This window comes from Peromyscus leucopus, chromosome 4 (assembly GCF_004664715.2).
Source record: "Peromyscus leucopus breed LL Stock chromosome 4, UCI_PerLeu_2.1, whole genome shotgun sequence".
NCBI lineage: Eukaryota > Metazoa > Chordata > Mammalia > Rodentia > Cricetidae > Peromyscus > Peromyscus leucopus.
In genome coordinates this window covers 132,648,616-132,673,182 of record NC_051066.1, presented here as the reverse complement: position 1 = coordinate 132,673,182, position 24,567 = coordinate 132,648,616, and the positions used below count along the sequence as shown (strand labels likewise).

At 45.0% G+C, this 24,567-nt stretch overlaps 1 protein-coding gene across 3 annotated transcripts in view; it reads right to left on the bottom strand.

The window, feature by feature from the left end:
• Phf20 (PHD finger protein 20) overlaps positions 1 to 24,567 on the bottom strand; it is a 118,275-nt gene that overhangs the window by 9,072 nt on the left and 84,636 nt on the right. For all 3 annotated transcript variants that reach the window (XM_028889007.2, XM_028889009.2, XM_028889008.2), the window contains 6 exons: positions 11,045 to 11,323; positions 6,565 to 6,663; positions 5,346 to 5,510; positions 4,659 to 4,837; positions 2,717 to 2,816; positions 126 to 321 (listed from right to left, as the gene is read on the bottom strand). In XM_028889007.2, coding sequence (XP_028744840.1) covers positions 126 to 321; positions 2,717 to 2,816; positions 4,659 to 4,837; positions 5,346 to 5,510; positions 6,565 to 6,663; positions 11,045 to 11,323 — 1,018 coding nt within the window. The remainder of the gene's footprint in view (positions 1 to 125; positions 322 to 2,716; positions 2,817 to 4,658; positions 4,838 to 5,345; positions 5,511 to 6,564; positions 6,664 to 11,044; positions 11,324 to 24,567) is intronic.

Sequence of the window (24,567 nt, the reverse complement as noted above, 5' to 3'; positions counted from 1 at the left end):
AGTTTTTGGCACAGATCTAAACTTATCAGCTTAGGGCCGACTTTGAGACTTCCACTTTCTCCCCAAACCTGACTGAACTGAGATCCAAAGCAGATCTCTGCCAAAGCTGTAGGCACCACACTTACTGCAAGATGCTCATCTTGAGCTGCAGGCCGTGAAGAACCTCAATCACTTTCTGTACATCACCAAGAAGCTGATGGGTGGCCACGATCTTCTTGGCATTCTGATGGGAGTAGTTCTCTTCTAGAAAGGCCAGGCCATGCATATGTCCTCGGCTCAACCACTCCTTGTCATACCAGTACTTGAAGCCAGGCCTCTGACCTAAAGTGGGGACATCGAGAGAGGGTCAGACATGGCCTGAGGGAAACCCAGGCTGCCCCATTATTGGTCCACTCATCTAAGTGTCCCTAACAGACTGATGTCTGTGTTCATTTTGTTCACATTTACCTGGCACCTGACTCTCTGCCTGTCCTCTACCAGGTGTTGGAGATAAGGGAGGAATACAGGACGGTCCCTTGCACTGGCCACAGGGGTAACCTGAGCACGATTCTGATTTATTTTCCTTCCTCCTTCCTCATCTCCTCCCTTCTCTCTTTGCTCCCTCTTCTCTCTTTTTCTAGACAGTCTCATATGGCTCAGACTATCCTCAAACTGACTCTATAGCTTAGACTGACTTTGAACTCCTGTTCCTCTTGTTTCTACTTGGAGAGTTCTGGTGTTGTGGAATATTAACTATGTAAAGATGTGTTACATTTGTTATGCTGAGAATATTACTTTAACTGTATAAAAGTGTGTTACATTTGTTCATGCTGCATTTGTTTAATTATGTAAAGATGGGTTGCATTTGTTTCACCTTGCCTGCCTAAGGCACCTGATTGGCCTAATAAAAAGCTGAATGGCCAATAGCTAGGCAGGGGCTGGGAGGGAGAGACAATAATAGGAGGAGAAATCTAGGCTTGAGGAGGAACGAGAGAAGGAAGAGGAGGAGAGAAAGAGGGAGATGGGGGAAGTGGGGACAGAAGCCAGGCAGCTACCAGCCAGCTAGACACAAGAAGCAGTGGAAGTAAGATATATAGAAAGAAAAAAAGTAAAAAGCCCTGAAGCAAAAGGTAGATAAAGAGAAAAAGGTTAAGTTAAAATAGCTAGCCAGAAACGAGCCTAAGCTAGGCCAAGCATTCAAAACTAATAAGTCTCTGTGTCATGGTTTGGGAGCTGGTTGGTGGCCCCAAAGGAAAAGCCTGGTATAGTCTGGGATACAGATGCACACAGTCATGGCCGGCGGACTGTCTCTTACATTTAAGTCAGATTCCTCCCTCCTAGACTCAGAACCTTCCAGAGCTTTTGACCACTCACAGAAGAAAAACCCAAACCCTAACTATTAAGGCCCACAGGACCGTTCCTTCCTGCTCTCCTCATTCCCCCTTTGTTTTTCGGACTTTTAGGAACACACACACAAAATCTTTTTCTTGGCCTAACCTCTTTCCTTTCGTGAGCCTCTGTCTGAAGTGCCAATCCCCTAGGCCTCTCCAGGACTGGTGCCCCCCCATCTCAAGTGGGCTTTTTGCCACCATCCAGCATCAAAAGAGCCTTTTCAGGTCCCTGCTTACTCCCTCATCACTTTCCCCTCCTGGCTTCACCTGTACACAGTCTTGTGTTTATTTAACTTGTTGCAACTTTGGTTTTCTGTTCCTAATCCTATTAAGAGCCAGAAGAAAAGGAGCCATCTTGTTGGTGGCTGCAGTCCCTAGCCTGGCAGTGTTTCTAATGGACTTATCCAGTGAATGAAAGGCTTCAAGTCCTTTCCAATAGTAGCCCCCGCCCTAACTAGACAGATGACAGCCTCCTTTGCTCTCTCTGGACCCCTCTTTCCCATCTGTTACATGACAAGTGACCCAGACGGCTCCAGGGGCCCTGCTCATTACAAGCCCCCTTAGAAAGGACAGAGAACATAAGCTCAGGGAATCAGCAGTACCTCCTGCTCCAGAAGCTCAGGAGACAGCACTTTTCAAAGAAACTCATTCACTCTCCAGTCACCAGGAAAACCCTGAAACAGGCTGGGCATGGTGGAAGGGACAGCCAAGAGCCATGGACAGCCCCTGTTAATCACAAAACCAAGTGATCCTGCTAAGGAACTGAGCAAGACACCGCTTAGAGTGGAGACAAGCTGTACACAGCCATGCCTTGGCTCCCTCTCCAGAGCATGTTTCCCCTCCCAGGGCAACAATGCAATGGAGGGCAGGTGTGCCCTCCAACATCCCTGAAATGCTAAGAACAGAGCCACATGTCCATCCTTGGATTGCTCAAGGAAAGAAGTGCTTCATTGCTGAAACTGGAACAAGAAACCAGCAAAGCCCTGAGCAAGAATGATGGGCTAATTAACTAACTCATGGAGCATTCAACACTGTGGAAAGAGTCGCAGCCAGGCCTACAGACATTCTAGACTGCTGTACCACTTTGTGCTCATCATTTACAGGATCATGTGTGTTTTTCACATTTCAAGAAATGTTCTAGATCAAGGTCAAGCCTTCTGCTAGGTAAAGACCTTCACACACATTCTCTCCCTGCTGAGTTTAGGAGAGCTGGCCACGGGGGCTTGCAGCAAAGGTGAGGAGAGCCACCAGCCACCAGCCGAGACATCAAGAGTAGACAGGTGCCGCAAGCTGCCGGGCAAAGACGAGGCTGCACGCTGCTCACAGCCCGGCCCCAGAGTCTCTACCTGGAGGGTCTTGGCAGACGTAGCAGGTGTACTTCTCGGGCACATTTTCCTCCAGCAGTCCCATGCAGACCCCGTGCTGCCAGCACTGGCATTCTTCACACTGCGGAAAGTAAAGAAGCAACGGACTTAGAACGTAGGAAACTTCTAGAAGCAGGGCCCACTTACTGGGAGTGAGGGTGAGAGGAGATGGGAGGGAGCACTCCCTACTGACTTCTACCCAACAAGGCCACCACTGACCACATGGAGCTTTATACATAAGTGAACAAATTAAGTCAAAAAGTCCTTAGTTCTTTAGTCCCAAGAGCCGTATCTGAAGTGCCCACAGGAGGCTCTCAGCTCTGGTGCAGGCCACACACATAAAGAACTTCTAGATTGTGAGGTGTGGTGGAGCATGAGGCTAGCCTCAGTTATAGAGCAAGACCGAAGCCAGCCTGAGATACTTTAGAACCCGTCTCAAAACCAAAATTTAGATTAACTGAATAGTATTGACTCCAGACTGACCGCTGCCACACCCACCTCTCAGCCTCTACTGCCAGTCAACTATGAAGCCACAGCCCTCATTTCACACCAAAACCAACTGCAAAAGGATCCGCAAGACATGCATAAGGCGGTTCTGACTTTTTTTTTTTTTTTTAAAGTCTTTCAAGTCAGAGTTTCTCTGTGAAGCCCTGGCTGTCCTGGAACATGCTTTGTAGACTAGACTGGCCTCAAACTCCAGAGATCTGCCTGCCTCTGCCACTTGAGTGCTGGGTTTAAAAGTGTGTGCCACTACCACTCAGCTAAAATATGCATGAGGTTCTTAAACAAAATCTCCAAAGTTCTAGAAGAAACCACAAAAGTCTATACTTAAGAAGCAGAGACATATGGTAGCATGTGACTGTAATCTCAGTATTTAGGAAGCAGAGACAGAGCACAGCAAGTCTGGGGACAGATGGGGCTGGAGGAAGACTTGTTAGTTTCATCAGCTTGAATCTAGAATCACTTGTGAAAAGTCTCTCAACAAGGGATTGTCTAGATCAGTTAGTTTGTGGGTCTGTGTTCGGAATTCTCTTGGGTAGGTAAATGGAAGACCCTCCCACTGCAGGTGGCACCATTCCCTAGGCAGGGGGTGCTAAACTCCGTAGTAGACAAAGTGAGCCAAGCACAGCATGCAGGTATTAAAGAGTTCCACTCTTCTGATTGCTGATGCAATATGATGAGCTGGCTTCACACTCTTACCACCATGCCACACTGTATCCAATCTACCCCTCTAGACCTGTGGGCCAAAGTAGTGTCTCCCTTAAGTTGCTTTTGTTGGGATATTTTATCATAGCAACAGAGACTCCACCTAAAAAATCATCAACTAAAAGGATAAAACACAGAAATTCAACTACATACATTAAATCAAGTCAATTTCAAAATCTGAAGCCATCTACATAAAAACAAAGAAACAAAGAAACCGAACCAAGGGGCTGAGCCTGTTCTTCCTAATGGACACAGACTACGCAGAGTATTAACAGGTGGTGGGCGGCCAGTCCCTTCATGGAGAGCACCTGCTGCCGCTAGCACACACACACACACACAGACAGTAACAAGGAACACCAAGTAACAATGGCAGACAAATTACAGAAGCAGATTCCATTTCTTCAGGCTACAAGGGAAATTTATGTCAAAGAGAAGAGGAGTCCACAAAGACGACGGAATTGTCATGGCATGGTCTGAGTCCCTGATGTCCAACTCCTCACTGTGGGACCATAGGCAAGGCGGCCCATGTTCGCCTCAATGACTCCTCTCTCATTCTATTTACAGCCTAGAATTCTCAGCAATCTGAACTAAAGCACAAGCTCGGTCTGCTGCTGTGAGCAGTGTACACTGAGGGCTGCTGACACACACACACTACCATGCTGGCCTCACATTCTCTTAGATGATCAGTTTGTCTTCCTCTGTCCTGTGTTCTACTTGCCTGAATCATGAAGTCATTTTCCTCCTGGACTTCACAGATGCAACGGACCACCTCAAAATCATAGCGGTCATCACCATCAAGCTCCTCATCTGGGTTGGTGGTCACATCGACATCTTGACCATATTCCTCATCACTCCAAAGAAAGCTCTCGGAAGAGGACTCGCTCAAATTCTCCTCCTCTGGAAGGAAAGGGAGGCCAACAGTCACTGCTCTAAACTCACAGATAATGTTTCTGCACATCACAGTTGTCTCAGCCCTTCCTCCAGGGACTTCTAGAACCTGGGAATAGGACACTGCTCTCAGGACTTGTTATGAGAACAGCTCAAATGATGCATGCTGTCTGCCAAGAGCTGAACTACATGTCCTCACTCCTCTAAGGAACCACAAAAGGGCTCCCAGAATCCCTGAGCTCACTAGCAGAAGAGAAACTTCTTGTGAACCACACACACCATCACCCTAAGGACTCTAAAAATTTCCCTAACTGTCCCCAGGCAGCCAGGACCTGGCTTTCGCCATCTCTGTCCACAGCCACCTTAAGAGTTCTGCACACCATAGGGAAAGAGGCCAGGGCCAACTGCAGGGATAAGGCTAGACCTTGGTGCCCGACTCCTTACGCTCACCGAGGCCTTCCCCTGCACCACACCCACTGGTCATTCTGACAGGTGAAAGGTGAGGGTGAGCTCTTACCACATGTCTTCAGTTTCCCTTTAAGGTTTCCATTATCTGAGCCATGGAGCTGCGGGCTCAGATGGACCCCAGGCTTGTGGGAGGACCCACACTTGGTGACAGCAAATGCTTTGGGTGGAGAAGGTTCCTGGGAGGTGTCACTGATGTCTTCGCTGCAGGGACATTCTACAAGAACAGCATCAGGCACAAATGAGCAACCCCAGGCACCATCAGGCATCCCAGAAGCAACCCAATAGGAAGCAGCCTGCCATTCAAAGAGCTCAAAGGCCTGGGACAGCACACCATGGAGAGAGGGGAACGGCAATCACTTCCTCTTCTCCCTGCCCTTCCTTCTCTTCTGGTAAAATGGCTTTTGTAAGCCAAAAGGGACACTGAGAATAAAACATGGCATCTCTTTAGCACCCAAGGATGAACAGATTTTTTTAAAACACTATTGTGATTGAAACACACTTTTCTTTTCTTTTTTTTAATTTTATTTTATTTTCCGGAGCTGAGGATCGAACCCAGGGCCTTGTGCTTGCTAGGCAAGCACTCTACCACTGAGCTAAATCCCCAACCGAAACACACTTTTCAAGAATAAGCTTTTCTGGAGAGTTGGATATTTAACAGTTGTGCAAGTAAACTACGAAGACCATGTACATCTGTGATCTCGGTGCTTGGGAGGCTGAAGCTGATGGAGAGTCTGGAGCAACCTGCGCTACATAGTGAGTTCTAGGCTAGCCTGAACTAAACAGTAAGACCATGTCTCAAAAAATTCAAAGAAAAAAATTTACTTATGCAAAAAGCTATTCCTGTGCAGATCCATATACCTCCCTGTGGCAGAGCACACTGGCTTATGTAACAAGTGGGGAGGCATTTATAAAGGCCAAACCTTCTGAGATTTGGTTGAGGGACCAGCAAGATGCCTCAGTGGGAAATGAAATTTGCCACACAAGTCTGATGACCTATGTTTAATCCCTGGACCCCACAATGGAAGGAGAGAATCAGTTCCTGAAAGTTGCCCTCCGACCTCCACATGTGTGCCATGGCACATGCACTGTGGTGTGTGGACACCGTCATTTACACACATTATAAATGCACATGCAATAATAATCAACTCAATCTCTTCAAGTGTTCTGCCTCACAATCCACACCCTCTTCCAGGGTTCACGCTGAGTCCACAAGCCCTGGGAAAGGCCTGCTGGTCATTCTAAGTAGGGAAGACTCCAGGGAAAATTACCAGGCTTGGTTTTCTTTTTCTTTTTCTTTTTCTTCTTTGGCTTCACTCTCACAAGCTCTTTGAATTTCTTCTCTTTATTCTTTTCCTTGTCCTTTGCAGCTAGAATTAAACACATGTTCAAGAGTTGTTACTTTAATATTTTGTTTTCGGTTCTAAGATCTCATTCCTTTCTTAGTAATCAAGTATGTACAAGACAAAAAAAACTAACACAGTTCCTGACCTGGTCCTGCCTTGGAGAGTCCATTCCTGCTCCCAGGAGATACAGAGTGGGGAGCCGATGAGACCACTCTCCCCTCCCCAGGCCTTTGGGTGTGAATGAGTCTGGGTGAACTGTGCAGAACTCATTACTGTATGTCGACAGCTGCTTTCCTGCTTCAGCTGCCAAGCTGAGTAGTGAGGACAGAGACTTTAGGGCCCTGGTCCTTGATAGGAAAATTTGCTGATGCTCAGGAGACAGAGGCAGGTGGAGCTCCTGAGTTCAAAACCAAATGGTCTACACAGCAAGTTCCAGGCCAGCCAGAGCTACAGAGGGAGACTCTGTCTCTCAAATAATAATAGTAATAATAATAATAAAGTTCAAGGCCTGCTAGGCTACATTGTGAACCTTTGTTGGGAAAAGCAAAAAGAAAACTTGTATACAGAAAAAAACCAACCACAATCTATCTGCTAGAAGTCTTGGGACATGAACTCTGTGCACTGTTCCCCAAATGGGAACTACAAATGGACACAGATCTAATGCTTGATATGACCCCTCTCTCGTCCCCAGTACTGCAGACTTCTCCTTTCAATTTATCCTTGCTAGGTCCCCAGAGTCTCTCTACTCTTCTGCTACTCTGCAGCATCTAGCAGGTGCCCAACCTATGGCCCTTAGTCACAGGCATCACAAGAAGCTATGAATGCAGCCCAACATTATCTGCAGACGGCAATGTCATGTTGCAGTGTCACAAAGTTGGATACCCTTGAATTCAAAGGAGTTTGTCATGCCCCTTCAACTGTAGTAAAAGAAGGTGACAGTTAAGTTACATTGATATACCTGAATTATGTGCTGTCTCTCAATCCATTGTCCCTAAAATTGTTATTTTTCTGGCAGTGCTGGGGATTGACGACAGGGCTTTCTGCATGCTTGGCAAGCACTCTGCCACTGAGCTATATTCGCAACCCTAAAATTTGTTTCCATCTGCAGTGTGATATTATATGGAAAAGGAACCTCTGGGAAGCATCTGAAACCATGAGCATAGGCCTTCCTGGTGTCCTCCTAAGGAACCAGAGATGCACATGAAGATGCAAGCAAGAGATCCTTCACCAGAGCCACACTAGTGATACCTTCATCTGGGAATCCCGAGCCCCTGGAACTGTGGGAGAGAAATGTTGGCACACGTGTGAAGGTGGGCCATTCTCTACTACACGAGCCCCCAGGACTGAACTCTTCCATCAGGTTTGGCAGTAAGTGCCTTTTCCACTGAGTCAATTCCCCAGCCTTCTACACAGAGGTTTAACCTAGAAAGAGCACCACGGAATGAAGAGAAAGCAATCTGTTCTTGCTTACTACCTATTGCTGTTCTCACTTGGACCATTTTCTTACCCTGGGAAAACCTTGGCTTTAGACTAACATGAACCTTGGGGCACCAGAGTGTTGTTTTCCGCTGCATTGTTTATTGTAGTGCTAGACAGTTTGCTGGCAGAGATGCTTCCCCTCTCTCCTTAAAGAGCATTAATATCCCTAAAGACTCAGTGTTTGGCTAGGTATAGCACATATCTTGAATCCCAGCAGAGGCAGGCAGATCTCTGTAAATCTCTATAGATCAACATAGAGAAAGTCTATAGAGAAAGTTCCAGACCAGTCAGCACTGCATAGTGTGACCCCGTCTCAAAAAAAGCCAGTGTCTGACCCTAAATATATCAAGTATTGCCCAGAGAACAGAAATGAACCAGCCCTTTGCATCTTTGTTCCAGAGCACCCACAACCCAGCACAAGCACTTCCCAGAAGAGGACTTAGGTGTCTTTAGCAGGGTCCAGGCCAGAGCATGGCAATACATCTTAGCAAAGTGAGCAGGCTAATGTAGTTCAGCCTGGAGCAATTCTGACCCCAGCACTGGGACCCCCTGCTCAGAGTCAATGATTTCTGCTTTAGAAGAAAGCAGGTGTGGGTTTTGGTTCTCAATCTAGACACAGTCCAGCTTATACAAGCCAACTCTGAAAAACAGCCATCCCCTGCTAGGGCTCGGGCAAGACTGAGGTAAAGCCACCAGGATGGGAGTGCCTTATGCTGTAGCTCCCACAGCTACTCTCTTTCTAGGGGCTCCTTGACACCTGGTCTTCCTTGGGCAGGTCTTTCCAACTCAGCCTTTAGTCTGATCAAGTACAGCCAGCTGAAGGAGGGAGAGCTTCACAGGCCACTAAGTTGAATCCTATTGGCCACATTCACAGCTACTGGGTACCTAACACGTAAGGCTAGCTTGTATTGATTTGTGTTTCTTAAGTAGAAAACATGTGATGGTTTTTAAAGACGGACTTCTAGGAAAAACATAAAGAACTCATGATTTTTATGTAGATGACACACTAAAATGGTTAAGTCATATGTCCACTACACAGGATATGTTCTGAGAAACTCATCCTTAGTTAATTTCACTGTGTAAACATCACAGAATGTGCACAAACTCCAATGGCTGCAATGTCACAGACAACATAATTTTATGACACTATGGTCATATACATGGTCTGCCACTGACCAAATTGCCACAAGGTGTCATAAGACTATTTTGGATATACTAAATATACTACTAAAAACACTATTTCTTTTCATGTTTTTAAAATGCGGCTAAGCAAAATTAGTAAACTGCGGGCTGGAGAGATGGCTCAGTGGTTATGAGCACTAGCTGCGCTTCCAGAAGACCTGAGTTCAATTCCCAGCACCCATATGGTAGCGCACAACTGTTTTTAAAACTAGTTCCAGGGGTTCTGACACCCTCACACAGATAAACATGCAGGCAAACATCAATGCACATAAAATAAAAATAAATTATTAAAAAATTAGGAAACTGCACATGTGGTTCAGATTCCTGGTGAGTAACAGCACACATGAACAACCTTACCTGATGTTTGCCTGTAAAACAAAAGACTGCCCTCTCACCAGGCCAGAGATCTCAGATCCCATGGCCCTGTGCCACTGTCCCAAAAATGTCATCTTATACTCTAGACACTAGCAGGTATCCTAGATATTCCCTATTGTATTTAATATCAGAGGTGTGAGGTGTGTGTGTGTGTGTGTGTGTGTGTGTGTGTGTGTGTGTGTTATGGTATACATACATGTGTGCTCGCCCTCGCCCTTGCATGTGTGTATAGACACCAGATACTGATGTTGAGTGCCTTCATTCACTCTCCCACCGTCTTTTGAGACACAGTCTCTCATTGAACATGGACCTCACCGTTTGGCTGGGCTGGTTGACCAATGAGCCTCTGAGATCCATGTCTCCTCCTCCTCCTCCTCCTCCCCAGATCCACAGCTCTGGGATTGCAGCCCCACACCACTGCACCTGGCTTTCACATGGGTGCTGGGGATCCAGACTCTAGTTCCCACAGGCACAGTCCATGTTTTACCCCGAGCTGTCCTCCTAGGTCAGTACCTACACAATTCAGTAACAAAGATCTAACCGACATAAACCAGTAATGCCTACGTGGCAGTAGTGCAAATTCAGAGGCAAATGACCTTAGAAGACTGTAGAGTTCTTTGGAAATCTGTCGAGTATAGAGGTGCACTTCTGCAGTCCCAGCGCTTTGGAGGCAGAGACTGAGGGATTTGGAACTCAAGAGCATTCTCTTATGCCAGCCTGGCTAAATGAGACTCTATCTAGAAAAACAAAGTAATTTATTGCAAATTCATTAATCATTCTGAAATACCCTTGGAAACATAATTTTCAATTTCATGAAGTTTTAGAAGAAACTTCAAAAAGGGGGTGGAGGTTTGTTTTTTTTTTTTTTGCTGAGGTAGGAAGAGAGACTTGGTGGTGGTTGTACTGGTGCATTGTGGTTTTCTGTACTAAGCAGTTTTTAGAAAGCATCCTGAGGTGCAGAGAAGGGTCAGAGGGTTCACACCTGCCACCAGAAACAGACAGACTCAAGGTCACCTTGACGTTTTTTGAACTTCTGTCCTGACAGGAATGGGACATGTGTCTGTGGTGTAGCATGGTGGCATCCATCTGTCCTAAGGCCAACTTCTGCTGGTCTTAGAGCTCCTTTGCTTGATGGTCCCCACTCATCATCCTGGGAGCACCACAGCCTTCACTGTATCTCCCTCAATGTCACATGAACAGAGAGAGGCAGAGCTTCCTGGTTCCTCGAAGAGGGCTTCAATTCCATAATGTAATTCCCAAGAACCACCACCTCTATTGGACCAGTCAACCTATGGCAGCTTTCCATCTAAGAAACGTCAGAGCCCCCCACCCCCACCCCCAGGACACACCACAGAACCAAGATACTCACCTGGGGAGCTGGCAGAGACTCGCTTCCTGGTCAGGCTCTCCTGGTTGGCCTTGTCAGGCACTGCAGAGCCCCGAGTTTGCACATGCCTCTTCCCTGGGCTCTCCTCTGGCTCTGGTGATTTCTCCATCCCATGGAAATACTTCATATGATAGTGCAGCAGTTTAGCCTTGCGGAAAAATTTCAAACAGTCCACAACCTTGCATCGAAACTTGTGATCTAGGTCCACAGACGGCACATTCAATGTCACAAAGTCATCTGCTTTCTTCAAAGTATTTGGAACTGTAAAAAAAGAACAAAAACAAAAGTGAAGAACCCTGAATTGTGCTGGCTTTTATGGAGTGCGCATCAGTACACAGCCAGGAAAAGTGGAGTGGCAGGGAAACCCTGTCCAAGACTTCAAAACACACTGCTACCTCCCAAAGCACTGTTTGGAGAGAAGGGACCCAACATGGAGGAAAAAACCTTGACCCAGTGTTAGAAAGAGGAGACCTACACATCATCTGAAACAGCCTTAAGACCTCAGGGTTCACAGAGCTTGGGCAGAACCAGGAAAACATTAAAGCGGCTCGTGGGCTGGACCAGAGTTAAATTCACCACCATCTTTTGCCAGTTTGTGTGGACAGAGCCAGAGGTCTCTTAGGAAACCACGGGGGCTTTACAATAGTATTTGTACAGAGCTTTGAGTTTACTAAGCTTTGAAATGTCACCATATACTAATTTTAAACAACCTAAATACTGCAAACAAACACACAAAGCAACCAAGCAGAGGGACAAGAGAGCATGAGAACCTAGAGGACTCAGGGAGCAAATTCCAACTTGGAGCCTCCCATATTCAAATACGCAGAGATTAACAGTCTGTAATGTGCCAGGATGAAGTAAAGCTGTCACAGGGTCTTCATATGTCTCAGAAACTCAGTTCAATAGCTGGGTGTTAGGAGTGGACACCTGTTACTGGAGTACTCAGGAGGTAGAAGACAGTCTCAAGTTCAAGGCCAGCCCGAGCTACACTTGCAGAAGACCCAGTGCAATTCCCAGCACCCACATGGTAACTCACAACCATCTGTAAACTCCAGTCCCATGGGATCGGACACCCTCTTCTGGCCCCCTTCCCCCCTGCATGCATGTGATACACAGATAAAAATGCAGGTGCAACACTCAAACACATAAAAATATATCAATACTTTCTTAAAGGAAGGAAGAAGGAAAAGAAACTGTCATTAAAGGTCTCCCTTCAGAGTGTCATCAACCCAATGAGAGTAATTATCTTTTACACTCCAACTCTACTCCTGAAGGGACTTTTCTTGGGGGATGTAAATTTTCCCTTAATGCTATGACACACTTTCTATTAGAAATAAGGTCACATGCTAAATCTCTGGTAAATATGATTACTTAGGCCAAAAGTACCATCAAAAGAAAAAAAATGTTTAAATCTTAAATTCAATCTAAATTAAACACTACATTTCAAAAATCTTCATTTCAAAATTGAGTTGGAGATCTGGTGAATGCTGGTATATAAAGAACTTCAACAAAAAAATTACAACAAGGACACATGCCAAATAAGAAGGCCTTCAAAACATTTTCTGCCCATGCTTGGAAACAAAGAAGATCCAAATTAGCAACAAGAAAGAGGGAAGGTAATGTGAAGTGAGATGGGATACATGCTGTTCAGATACAGAACTCCAGAAAAGGGCATCAGTGGAGGAATCCAAAATTCAAACCTCTACTCTCACTATGTAACCCAGGCTGGCCTTGAACTCATGAATATCATCCTGCTTCATCCTCCAGAATGTAGCAATTACAGACATGAACCACCATATCTGGCACTAAAATTCTATATTTAAAAAAAAAAAAATGAGCTAAATGGTGGTGGTACAGGCCTTTAGCACTCGGGAGGCAGAGGCAGGAGGATCTCTGTGAGTTCGAGGCCAGTCTGGTCTACAGAATGAGTTCCAGGACAGGCTCCAAAGCAACACAGAGGAACCCTGTCTCGAAAAACCAAAAATAAATAAATAAAGCAGCAACACTAGCCTTTTGGGAACAGGGACAGGTGGATCTCTTCAAGCTTGAGACTAGCCTGGTCTATATAGTGAGACCCAGTGTTGATCAGAACAAACAAAAAAGGCTTCCTCCCTCACAAGTGTGCGCTCACGCATAAACATGCACCTACACACCCCAGGTTATCTGGAGTTTCCTCCTCATGGATCTATTAGGTTGAACCATAAAAACCTCTCATTTATGTAGTTTTTAAAATTATTATTAAATTCTTTATGATTATTTTGTTTGCATGTATGTTTCTGTACCACATACGAGCCTGGGACCTGTGGAGGAGAGAAAAGAATGTTGCGTCTCCTGGAACTGGAGTTAAGACAACTGTGAGCCTCCTTCTGAGTTCTGGGAGTTAAACCTAGCCCTCTGGAAGAGTAACCAGCACTCTTAAATGTCAAGTATCTTCTATTTCTGTAGGTCTCTAAAGGAAATCGTGGCTAGTTCATGTGGCTCACCTTAAAAAGCCCCCCTTTCACTGTCTTTCAACAACTACCTCAGACAACTCCAACACTGCACGAACAAACAGGTCAAAGTGCATCAGAGACTGCCAGCAACTCTCTGCGGGTGACCAGATCAGTACAGGCATGATGAGCCCCAACATTCTTTTTTTTTTTTTTTTGGTTTTTCGAGACAGGGTTTCTCTGTGTAGCTTTGCGCCTTTCCTGGAACTCACTCTGTAGACCAGGCTGGCCTCGAACTCACAAAGATCTGCCTGCCTCTGCCTCCCGAGTGCTGGGATTAAAGGCGTGCACCACCACCGCCCGGCTCGAGCTCCAACATTCTTGAAGCTTGTTTGAAGCTCTGGGCTGTGATCCACTTGTTTGTAATAGAAGTGCTGAATGCCAAAATAATATCTGTGAATTAAAATCTATGACCCGGAGAGATGGCTCAGTGGTAAAGAGCATGAACTGCTCTTGCGGAGGACCCAGGTTCAATTCCCAACACCCACATTAGGCCTGGGCTTTGGTGTGAAACCAACTGTAACCCTAGCTTCCGGGAATCTAACACCCCCTTTCAGCCTCTGTGGGCACTGCAGTTACAAGCACAAGCACATTCATGCATATACACTCTCGTGGACACACACGCATGTGTATACACACATGCAACACACACTCAAATAATAAAATAATAATTTAAATGTGGGCTAATTCCACAAAGAATTGTCATTCTCGCCAGTCAAAAATGTGAACCCGGGGTGGGAGGGGGAAGAACAAGGGATGGCTGATATGTAAAATTAAATTAAATTATAAAATAAAATTTTAAAAAAATGTGAACCCAGCTGGATATAGTAGAATATGTCAGTAATCCTAGCACTGAAGAGGCTGAGGTAGAGGACTGTGACTGTGAGGCTAGCCTGGGCTACACTACATAGTGAGATCTTGCCTCACAAAACAAAGTACAATTAAACAAGGGGCTCGTGTAGTAATTTGGTTGTTAGAGTCCTCACCTCATATGCTTTCACCTCCAGCACTGAACAGTCTGAGGCAGTACACACCTATAACCCTAGCACTCAGTAGTTAAAGGCAAGAGAATTAGAAATCCAAAAGCTATCCTCAGCTACATATGGAGTTCAAGGTCAGTCAGTTGTGAACCACCTCCTGACCCTGTAAGTTCAGGGTCAGAGGTCCTGTCTCCAAACAAAACTGCACACTTGCACACACACTACCAACTACATAAGGCAAGCAGCAAAGTGGCAGCCGTAGGTGGGCCTCCTAGCTGGATGGTCTGTTCAAATCTGGATCCTCCAACTTACTTCCCTTGCCTCAGTTTACTTATGTGCAGAGTGAAGATAATAAAGGCAATGACATCACTGAGTTATGAAGAACAAATTATATGCCAAGAGTCTTTGAGAGGGCTGCCTGGCATTTAAGTACACAATAAATATGGGCTAGTATTACTCTACAGAATTATTTTATATTTATGAGCAGCTGTTTTGGAATTGACCAGAAGTGTTGTCGATGTCCCCTCCCCACCCTCACTGCATAGTCTCACCAGCTCAGCCCTGTATTAGCAACATATCAAAGCTGCCTCAGTCAGTCTGGTTCTTCAGTTTCTTGCCTATGAAAGTGACAGACACCATCATTCCAAAGAGCTAGAGAGTTAAAGATAACCTATGCATTAAGCAGGGGATTGATCGACGGAGAAGGTTTCCCATAAGCAGGCTCATGGGTCTCTAAAATTCGGATGGAGAGAACTACTGTAATTATCAACCAAAGGTGAACTGTTTCTCCAATCACCTCTTGCACATCCTGGCTAGAGGATAGATTAGCTTGTAAAGCCCTAAGTTTTGTCAACATACTTCTAAAAAAGTAAAATCCAAAATAAACCACAAAATTCCTAGTGTGCCCAGCCATCAAAATCATTACCCCCACCTTAGGAGCATCTTTTATTGGGACAGTGAAAGTTTTTGGGAGGAGTGGTGGAATCTTTATCTATCCAGGCTGTCCTGAAACTCACCTTCTGAGTGCAGGATTAAAAGCATGTGCCACCATGCCTAGCTTTAAAATGTGTGTGTGTGTGTGTGTGTGTGTGTGTCTGTGTGTGTGTGTGTGTGTGTACACATACATATCTTAAATGTGTAAGAGTGTCTTGCCTGTATGATTCATGTGTACCATGTTCTTATCTGGTACCCACAGAGACCAGAGGAGGGAGTTGGATCCTCTGGAACTGGAGTTGCAGTTACAGGTGGCTATGAACCACCATGTTGGTGCTGGGAATGGAGTCCAGGACCTCTGCAAGAGCAGTGAGTGTCCCTAACTATTAAGCCATTTCTCTAGCTCCGTTTTATGTTTTTAATACAGATTAGGACTGGGGATGTACCTCAGTGGTATAATGCTTGCCTAGCATGCATGAAACCCTGGATTTGACTAAGGGGGACCCTACAGGTGTCAGTCAATACAGGTAGATCCACAAAGAGATGAGAATGAAAACTCAGTTCAGATTGATTTCGTCAACCTGGATCAGACTTTGGGAAGTCTAATACCAGGTGGTTCATTGTCAGCATATTTAAAACACAGTACAATTTCGGAAAAGATTTCCAGACAACAATCATTCCCATCCCAGGTACACAATAAAGCTTAAGGTATAACTACTTATAAATTCCTTTACAAAGTACATGTGACCATGAGAGTAGGTTCTACAGCTAAAAGGTCTAGAATCTAGTGTGGTCTTTAATGGGTAGTAAAGAGGTCAGCAGGCTATAAAATACATGTGGTATCTCCTCTAAGGATGGGTTCCATTAAAGATGAAAGTCTAGGGAGGGAGAGTCTGGGATATTGGGGGATTTAGATGAGGTCTGCCTCCACAGACAGCAAAAAGGTCCTTAACAATATCCACTCCCAGCCTTCTCGGCTGGAAAACAGGTATGTTATCTCCTCCATTGAGAGGCCCCTGTGTGTTTAACATTCCTGGTTTCCCTAGTGATCTGTGGGCGCAAGGACCTTTGTGCCCCCAACATTTGACTTATAATACTTTTTTTTTTAAAGAGCAAAACATAAAACCACAAGTCAAAGTACATCTCAACTTTTCCAGTTTTATGAAACTTGTCTTAGGGTTTCTATTGCTGTGATGAAACACTATAACCAAAATACAACTTACGGTTCATCACCAAAGGAAGTCAGGACGGAACTCAAATAAAGCAGGAACATGGAGGAAGGAGCTGATGCAGTGGCCATGGAGGGGAGCTGCTTACTGATTTGCTCACTATGACTACTCAGCCCATTTTCTTATAGAGCCCAGCTGCGTGTAGCTCCGGTGGAACTGGGGCCTGCAAGGCCACAAGCAAGTGGCTTTTTTTTTTTTAAAATGAATTCCTGCCCCACGTTGGGCACCAAATGTAGATGAATTTCTAAAATGATCTTATGAAATAAAAAACATGGCGCCAAGTATAGGGGTGAAGTGAAAGCCTTAGATCAGAGAAAGCCACCAGTCAACCTTACCTCACCAATTCTGTAGCTTCCAAAATGGGAGTTACTTCCTGTCTACCCACACTTTTATTGCCTTGCTGTTCTGCCTTCTCATTGGCTATCTTAGCCCAGCTACCTCACTAGCCTAGGGATGGCGCCACCCACAATGGGCTGGATGCCGCCCCTTCAATCACTAATTAGGAAAATGCCCTACATGCTTGCATACAGCCTGATACTATGGAGGCATTTTTTCAATTGAGTTCCCTCCTCTCATATAGCTCTAGCCTTGTGTCAAGCTGATACAAAACCAGTCATCAAAAACCTATATGGTAAATTACAATTACCCCTAATGAATTCTGCCTAATTGTTTTAGTCTAAGACCTTGGTAACTTTTTTTCATCAGTTTTGGTTTTTGGAGGGGGATAAGTTCTTGCTATGTAGGATAGGCTACCTACAAACACTAGACTTCCTGCCTCCACATTGCAAATGCTCGGATTACAGGCCTGCACCAATATACCCAGGAAAAACTTTGCAATTCTTACTGTGCAAAACTATATATTCTTTACCCAAGTCAATAAAAACAGTCCAGTAGCTAAAGAAAACCCTCACAAGAGCCTTCAGACCAACATTAACCAACCATGCAATAGTTTCCTGAGTCAACTCAATTTCATCTTTATAGCCTACCAATGTCCTAATCATTATCTCCTTATTTATGAGCAGATTCCAAGAGGGGTGTAGTTTGACTATCTGCTAAATTGGGACACATGGGACAGTCTACCACTCTAGCAAACTTCTGAGAAGATAATAAAGTCAGTTCAGAAGGAATAACTGCTCCCAAATCAAAATCCCTGATTTTTCTTTGTATTTGAGCAGACAATGGGACAGATGGACTGCCAAGAGAAGCAAGCCGGGCACCTGGGTGCCTCTGAGTGGTGGCAGTGCCAGGATCACACAAGGCTTGGGTAGGCAAGGAAACTCCCTATGGAAAAGACACTGCCGGGTGTCACTAGGACAAAGCCACTAGCCAGCCAAACAAGAGCTCTTTCCAAGGACGGAGGCGCTGACAAGGCCGAGTGCATACGGGAGTAAGCATCAAGAGATGGACGATCTGAGCATTACAAATCTTCAACCCCTGGCGTCCAGGCAGTTGATGGTCTTCACTCCCCTGTGTGATTCTTCCATCCCACCCCTCAACCTGAGCAGCATCCTGAGTCATCTCTAACACAATACCAGCTCCTGTCAGTGAGGCTGTAATACCAGCTTCCTGGCAGACAGTCTCCTCTGCCAGTTTAAAAACACAGGCCGTGTTCTGAGCCACTTCCCAGAGGCCAGTGCACAGAGGACCCAGAAGTGCCAGCAAAATGTCAAGGATCTCAGTCACCATCTTCAAGTAGTTGAAGACTGGAGTCTTCCCCTGAAAGCTTTCAGATGGGAGCCCAGCCCTGGACAACCCCTGGCTGAGTTACCCACATTGACTATGAGAAAATAAAAATGTCTGAAGCCTGGATTTGGGGTAATACTATTACAAAGAATGCAGAGTGGGATCAGCGGCCTTCTTGTTTCCTATGTACTTGTATGTGTATTTACATATGCATGCACATGGTCCCCGAAAGCTAGGGCCATCTGGATTCCTTCCTGCATGCAGAGCAAGGATTTGGCCAGGTCTGTTTTCATCTGTGTCCTCTGGGGAAAGAGCCAGGGCTTTCTGGCTATTGGTAGCACTCAGCTCCTTGGAGGCTAGTATTGCTATAAACCACACATACCTGGGCAATGATTTACACTTTTCCTACTATAATAAATATATACTATCTCATACTTCTGAAAAAGCTTTTAAACTAGGTTAGCATTTTGATTGTTTCATTTTGCTGCTGCAGTGGCAGGGCTGAACTCCAAGTTTCATGCAGGGTAGAACTGCACTACCCCAGTCCTTCAACTCTGTTCACTGTAAAAGGCCACGTTAGGGGCTGGAGCAAAAGCTCAGCAGTTAACAGCACGGGCTGCTTTCTTCCAGAGGATCTGGGTTCAAGTCTCAGCACTCAGGTAGAAGCTCACAACAGTCTGTAACTCCATTTCCAGGAACTCTGAAGCTCTCTTCTGGCCTCCACATACACCAGGCACAAATGTGGTGCACAGACACATACACGCAAAACACCCCCACACAAAAAAACTTAATAAAAATGCTAGACCTACTTTACCCTCTTTTTGTATGCCCATTGCCAGTATCTCAAAACCTCAGGTAGATGACACCCATGACACTCAGACTGGCCTAGTCCTGGGTCGTCAGTACCATCTTGTTTTTCTAAAATTGTTCCACAAGAAGACTGTTCCCACCTCAGCCAACACCACCTGGCCCAGTGGCTGCTTCGTGCTCTCACCACTCACACCCCTGCTCATTCTGTGTCTCTTCTCCCTGCCATTCCTCCCCGGCTCAGCCAAGCCTTCTCTTCCACCCAGACACGGTTCACTCAGCGTGTGGGAAGGGATCCACAGGGGCCCCTCTGGCAGGGAGCACATACCATCTACAGCTGGTACAACGACTACATGCTGTACCTCATCACTGGCACTCAGTATCTGTGCTGGATCCTGTCACCTATCACTTCTCCAGCCAGAGGAAAGGAGTCACTTCTCATCATCTGGTGTTGCCTCAACACCAAGATCTGGCACAGCTGGACTCTGTCAGCAATGGAACCGTGTGGCCAGCCCTGGGCATTCCCACTTTTTGACATGTCCTATGCAATAATGCCATAATAAAGGATTTTACAGGTCTGTGAAAGAATAACTTTCTCTGCTCTGAAGCAATGAAAGACAATCCAAAGAGACCCAAGCAGATTTCAATTCACAATACTAGTCAAATGTTGAAATTAAAATATCATAATAAGAATAAATTTAAGGGCTGGAGAAGTGGCTCAGAAGTTAAGAGCACTGGCTGCTCTTCCAGAGGTCCTGAGTTCAATTCCCAGCAACCACATGGTGACTCACAACCATCTGTACTGAGATCTGGTGCCCTCTTCTGGTGTTCTGGTACATGCAAGCAAGCAGAACACTGTGTACAAATAAAAAAAAGAATAAATTTAAATGTCCATGAATTTATCAGAAAATTATGGCAAGTCTGCATTATCTACCTTTTTGTTCTTTCTTTCTTTCTTTTTTAAAGACAGGGTCTCACTATGAAACCTTAGCTGTCCTGGTACTCACTATGAAACTAGGCTGGCTTGGAACTCACAGATATCCTCCTGCCTCTGCCTCAAATGTAACTTTTTCTTTATGAGACATAGTCTCAAGTATGCCAGATGGGCCATGAACTTCTGATCCTTTTGAGTGCTTGGATTACAGGTGTGTACTACCTGGGTTATGCAGTACTGAGGTTTAACCCAAGCTTCCTCCAAGCTAAGCAAATACTCTACCAAGTGAGCTATATCCCAGGCCTGTGTCGTGTAACTCTAACCAACCATTAAATAGAAAAACTAGAGATGAGCAGAGCACTTGCCTAGCATGTGTGAGGATGTGGCTGCATCCCCAGCAGTGCAAAGTGGTACGCGCGTATGCGTGTGTGCAGCCTAGGCATGGTGGTACAGGCCTGTAATGCTAGTGCCTCAGAGTCAGAGGTAGTAGGATGGAAGTCCAACCTCATGTACATAGTGAGCTCAAAGCCAGGCTGGCAGGTTGGGCCACACAGGACCCCATCAAAAAAAAAAAAGACAAGGGCAAAGAATGAACTAGGTCCACATTTACTAACCTATTTGATCTCAAGACACATTGTTAGGTGAAAATGGCAAGTTGTTACTACATACATGTTGAATGACCCCATTCATACTTACAATTGAAAACAACAAAAAATAAGAATACAATGAGCCAGGCGGTGGTGGCGCACGCCTTGATTCCCAGCACTCGGGAGGCAGAGCCAGGTGGATCTCTGTAAGTTCGATGCCAGTCTGAGCTACAGAGTGAGTTCCAGGAAAGGCTCAAAGCTAAACAGAGAAACCCTGTCTCAAAAAACCAAAAGAAAAAAAAAAATACAATGAAAGAGCAAATTGTAATGAGTCAAGCCTATAATCCTAGCACTTAGAGGATGAGGCAGGAGGGTTGCTGTGTTTAAAGTAAACCTGGGCTGCAGAGGAAGACCCTGTCCAAAATAAATTATGAAGGGTAGCAGAAGCTCTACCTCAGCTGACAGGATGCTTGGTTGCTTTGCACAAAGCCTTTGGTTCAGCCCCCAACACTGAAGACACTGAGCTACAAGACCCTGTCTCAAAATTAATTAATTAGGGCTAGGCATGGCGGCACATGCCTTTAATCCCAGGAGGCAGAGGCAGCCAGATCTCTGAGTTCGAGACCAGCCTGGTCTACAAAGTGAGTTCCAGGACAGTTGGGACTGTTACACAGAGAAACCCTGTCTTGAAAAACCAAAAACCGGCTGGAGAGATGGCTCAGCAGTTAAGAGCACTGACTGCTCTTCCAGAGGTCCTGAGATCAATTCCCAGCAACCACATGGTGGCTCACAACCATCTGTAATGAGATCTGGTGCCCTCTTCTGGCCTGCTGTCATACATGCTGTATACATAATAAATAAATAAAATCTAAAAAAAAAAAAAAAAGAAAGAAAGAAAGAAAGAAAGAAAGAAAGAAAGAAAGAAAGAAAGAAAGAAAGAAAGACCAAAAACCAACAACAGCAAAATTAGAAAGGGGCACTGTCCTTTTTCCTGTCAACTTTAAAACCATGTACCATAGGAAAATTAAAAATAGATGAAACATGACTTGGGTGTGTTGGCACCTGCTTGTAATTCTAGTTCCTGGCAGAAGGAAGCAGGAGGATGCTAAGTTTGTTGCTGGCTTGAACACACAAACACACACACACACACACACACACACACACGTTCTAACTCTACAGAGCACTGGGGCAGCAAGGGGAGAAAGACCCACCTGTTGAGAAGCTCTAAAGCAGCGTTCCTTTATGTCCGTTCCACCTCCTGTCCTTCCTACCAGACGCTGCTTCATCATGTCCCCCGACATGAGAGACAGAAAGTCTATCTACCAGCTGCTGTTGTTGAGACAGGATTTCACTCTGTGCCCCATACCAGTCTTGAACAAACTGGGGAGCCCAGGGGAGCCTCAAATTCACAATGATCCTATAGCCTCAGCCTCCCAAGTGCTGGGACTTCATGTGTGAGCAACCACGCTCCTCTTCTTTATACTATAGAGACAACATTGTCATGGGCCTGAGATAATTTCAAATTAGACTTACTTAAAAATATACACAGGAGGTCCCGTTTACTAATTGTTGTGCTCAGTGTTTATGTTGCTGGTGTTATATTTAGGAAGTGATCTCCTGTGCCAACGTGTTCAAGTGTACTTCCTACTTTCTCTTCTATTAAGTTTAGCGTAACTGGATTTGTGTTGAGGTCTTTGATCCACATGGACTTGAGTTTTGTGCATGCTGACAGATATGGATCTATTTGTAATATTTTACATATTGACATCCAGTTATGCCAGCACCATTTGTTAATACTTTCTTTTTTTCCATTGTATAGTTTTGGCTTCTTTGTCAAATATCAGGTGTTCATATGTGCGTGGATTAATGTCAGGGTCTTCAATTCGATTCCATTGGTCTGTATGTCGGTTTTTATACCACTACCAAGCTGTTTTTATTACTATACCTTTATAGTAGACCTTTAGGTCAGGGATGGTGATGCCTCCAGAGGTTGCTTTATTATACAGGATTCTTTTAGCTATCCTGGGTCTTTTGTTTTTCAATATGAAGTTGAGTGTTTTTCTTTCCAAGTCTGTGAAGAATTGTGTTGGGATTTTGATGGGGATTGCATTGAATCTGTAGATTGCTTTTGGTAAGGTTGCCATTTTTACTATGTTAATCCTACCTATCCATGAGCATGGGAGATTCTTCTTGAAACTGAGAAGCTTTTGTAGGGCAAAAAATGGTCAATAAGACCAAAAGACAGCCTACAGAATGAGAAAAGACCTTCACCAACCCCATATCTGACAGAGGACTGATCTCCAAAGTATATAAAGAACTCAAGAAACTAGACATCAAAATACTGAACAATCCAATTAAAAAATGGGCTAAAGAGCTAAACAGAGAATTCTCAAAAGAAGAATCACATATGGCTGAAAGACATTTAAAGAAATGCTCAACACCCTTAATCATCAGAGAAATGCAAATCAAAACAACTCTGAGATACCACCTTACACCTGTCAGAATGGCTACGATCAAAAACACCAATGACCGTCAATGTTGGAGAGGATGTGGAGCAAAAGGAACACTCCTCCACTGTTGGTGGGAATGTAAACTTGTACAACCACTGTGGAAATCAGTATGGCAGTTTCTCAGAAAATTAGGAATTGAACTACCTCAAGACCCAGCCACCCCACTCTTGGGCATATAATCAAGGAATGCTGATTCATACCATAAAGATACATGCTCAGCTATGTTCATAGCAGCACTATTTGTAATAGCCAGAACCTGGAAACAACCTAGATGCCCGTCAACGGAAGAATGGATTAAGAAAATGTGGTACATATACACAATGGAGTACTACTCAGCAGAGAAAAACAATGAAAGCCTGAAATTTGCAGGCAAATGGATGGAACTAGAAAATATCATCCTGAATGAGGTAACCCAAACCCAGAAGGACAAACATGGTGTGTACTCATTCATAAGTGGATTCTAGATACAAAGCAAAGAACAATCAGACTGCAACCCACAGAACCAGGGAGGCTATATGGCAGGGGGGACCCTAGGATGACTGTGTCTTAGAATAAGTTTTGGTTTTACTCAAAATAAACAAACAATAAATGAATAAATAAACAAATAAACAAAAATAGATAGATAGATAGATAGATAGATAGATAGATAGATAGATAGATAGATAAGAAAAATATGCTCACAGGGCTGAGGGTGTAACTCAGTGGTATAACCCTTGCTTGACTTGTCCAAAGTCCTGGGTTCAATCTAGCACTGCATAAGAAAAGAAGGCATGACCAGGCATGCAGCTCAGTAGCAGAGTGTGTACTCAGTAGGGGTACATCTGTGGTTTCCTTAGCACCAAGAAACAAGATAATATATACATGTATGTTTACATATGTACACACATGTATATGTGTGCTCAGAAAAAATATCTACAAAAATATTTTGAGGGCCAACGAGATGGCTCAGTGAGTAAAGGCGCTTGCGGTGTGCGCCTGACAATGTGATGCTGATTGCCAAAACCCACAAAAGGTAAAAGAGAAGTGGCTCTCAAAGTCGTCCCCTGACCTCCATATGTCTGGTCCCAGTGAACATTCCCAGCTCTTCCATAAGGTGGCAGTGTTGCCCCAGGTGCCGGGGCTGGGTTTGGGAGGCCCCACTGCCAACCTTCTCTGAACTCACATGTTTATGCCAGCTCCAGCTGCTACCTGAGAGTCTCTCACACAGACACGACTCCATCTAGGTTTAGGAACACCAAAGCCGTGGCCGTAGCCTGAGGAAAGAACAGTCACTACTGTGCTGCATCAGCCAGCCACCCTGCTCCCTGAGGCTGTTTTGCTGACAACCCAGTCCACTTCCTGTTCACTTATATA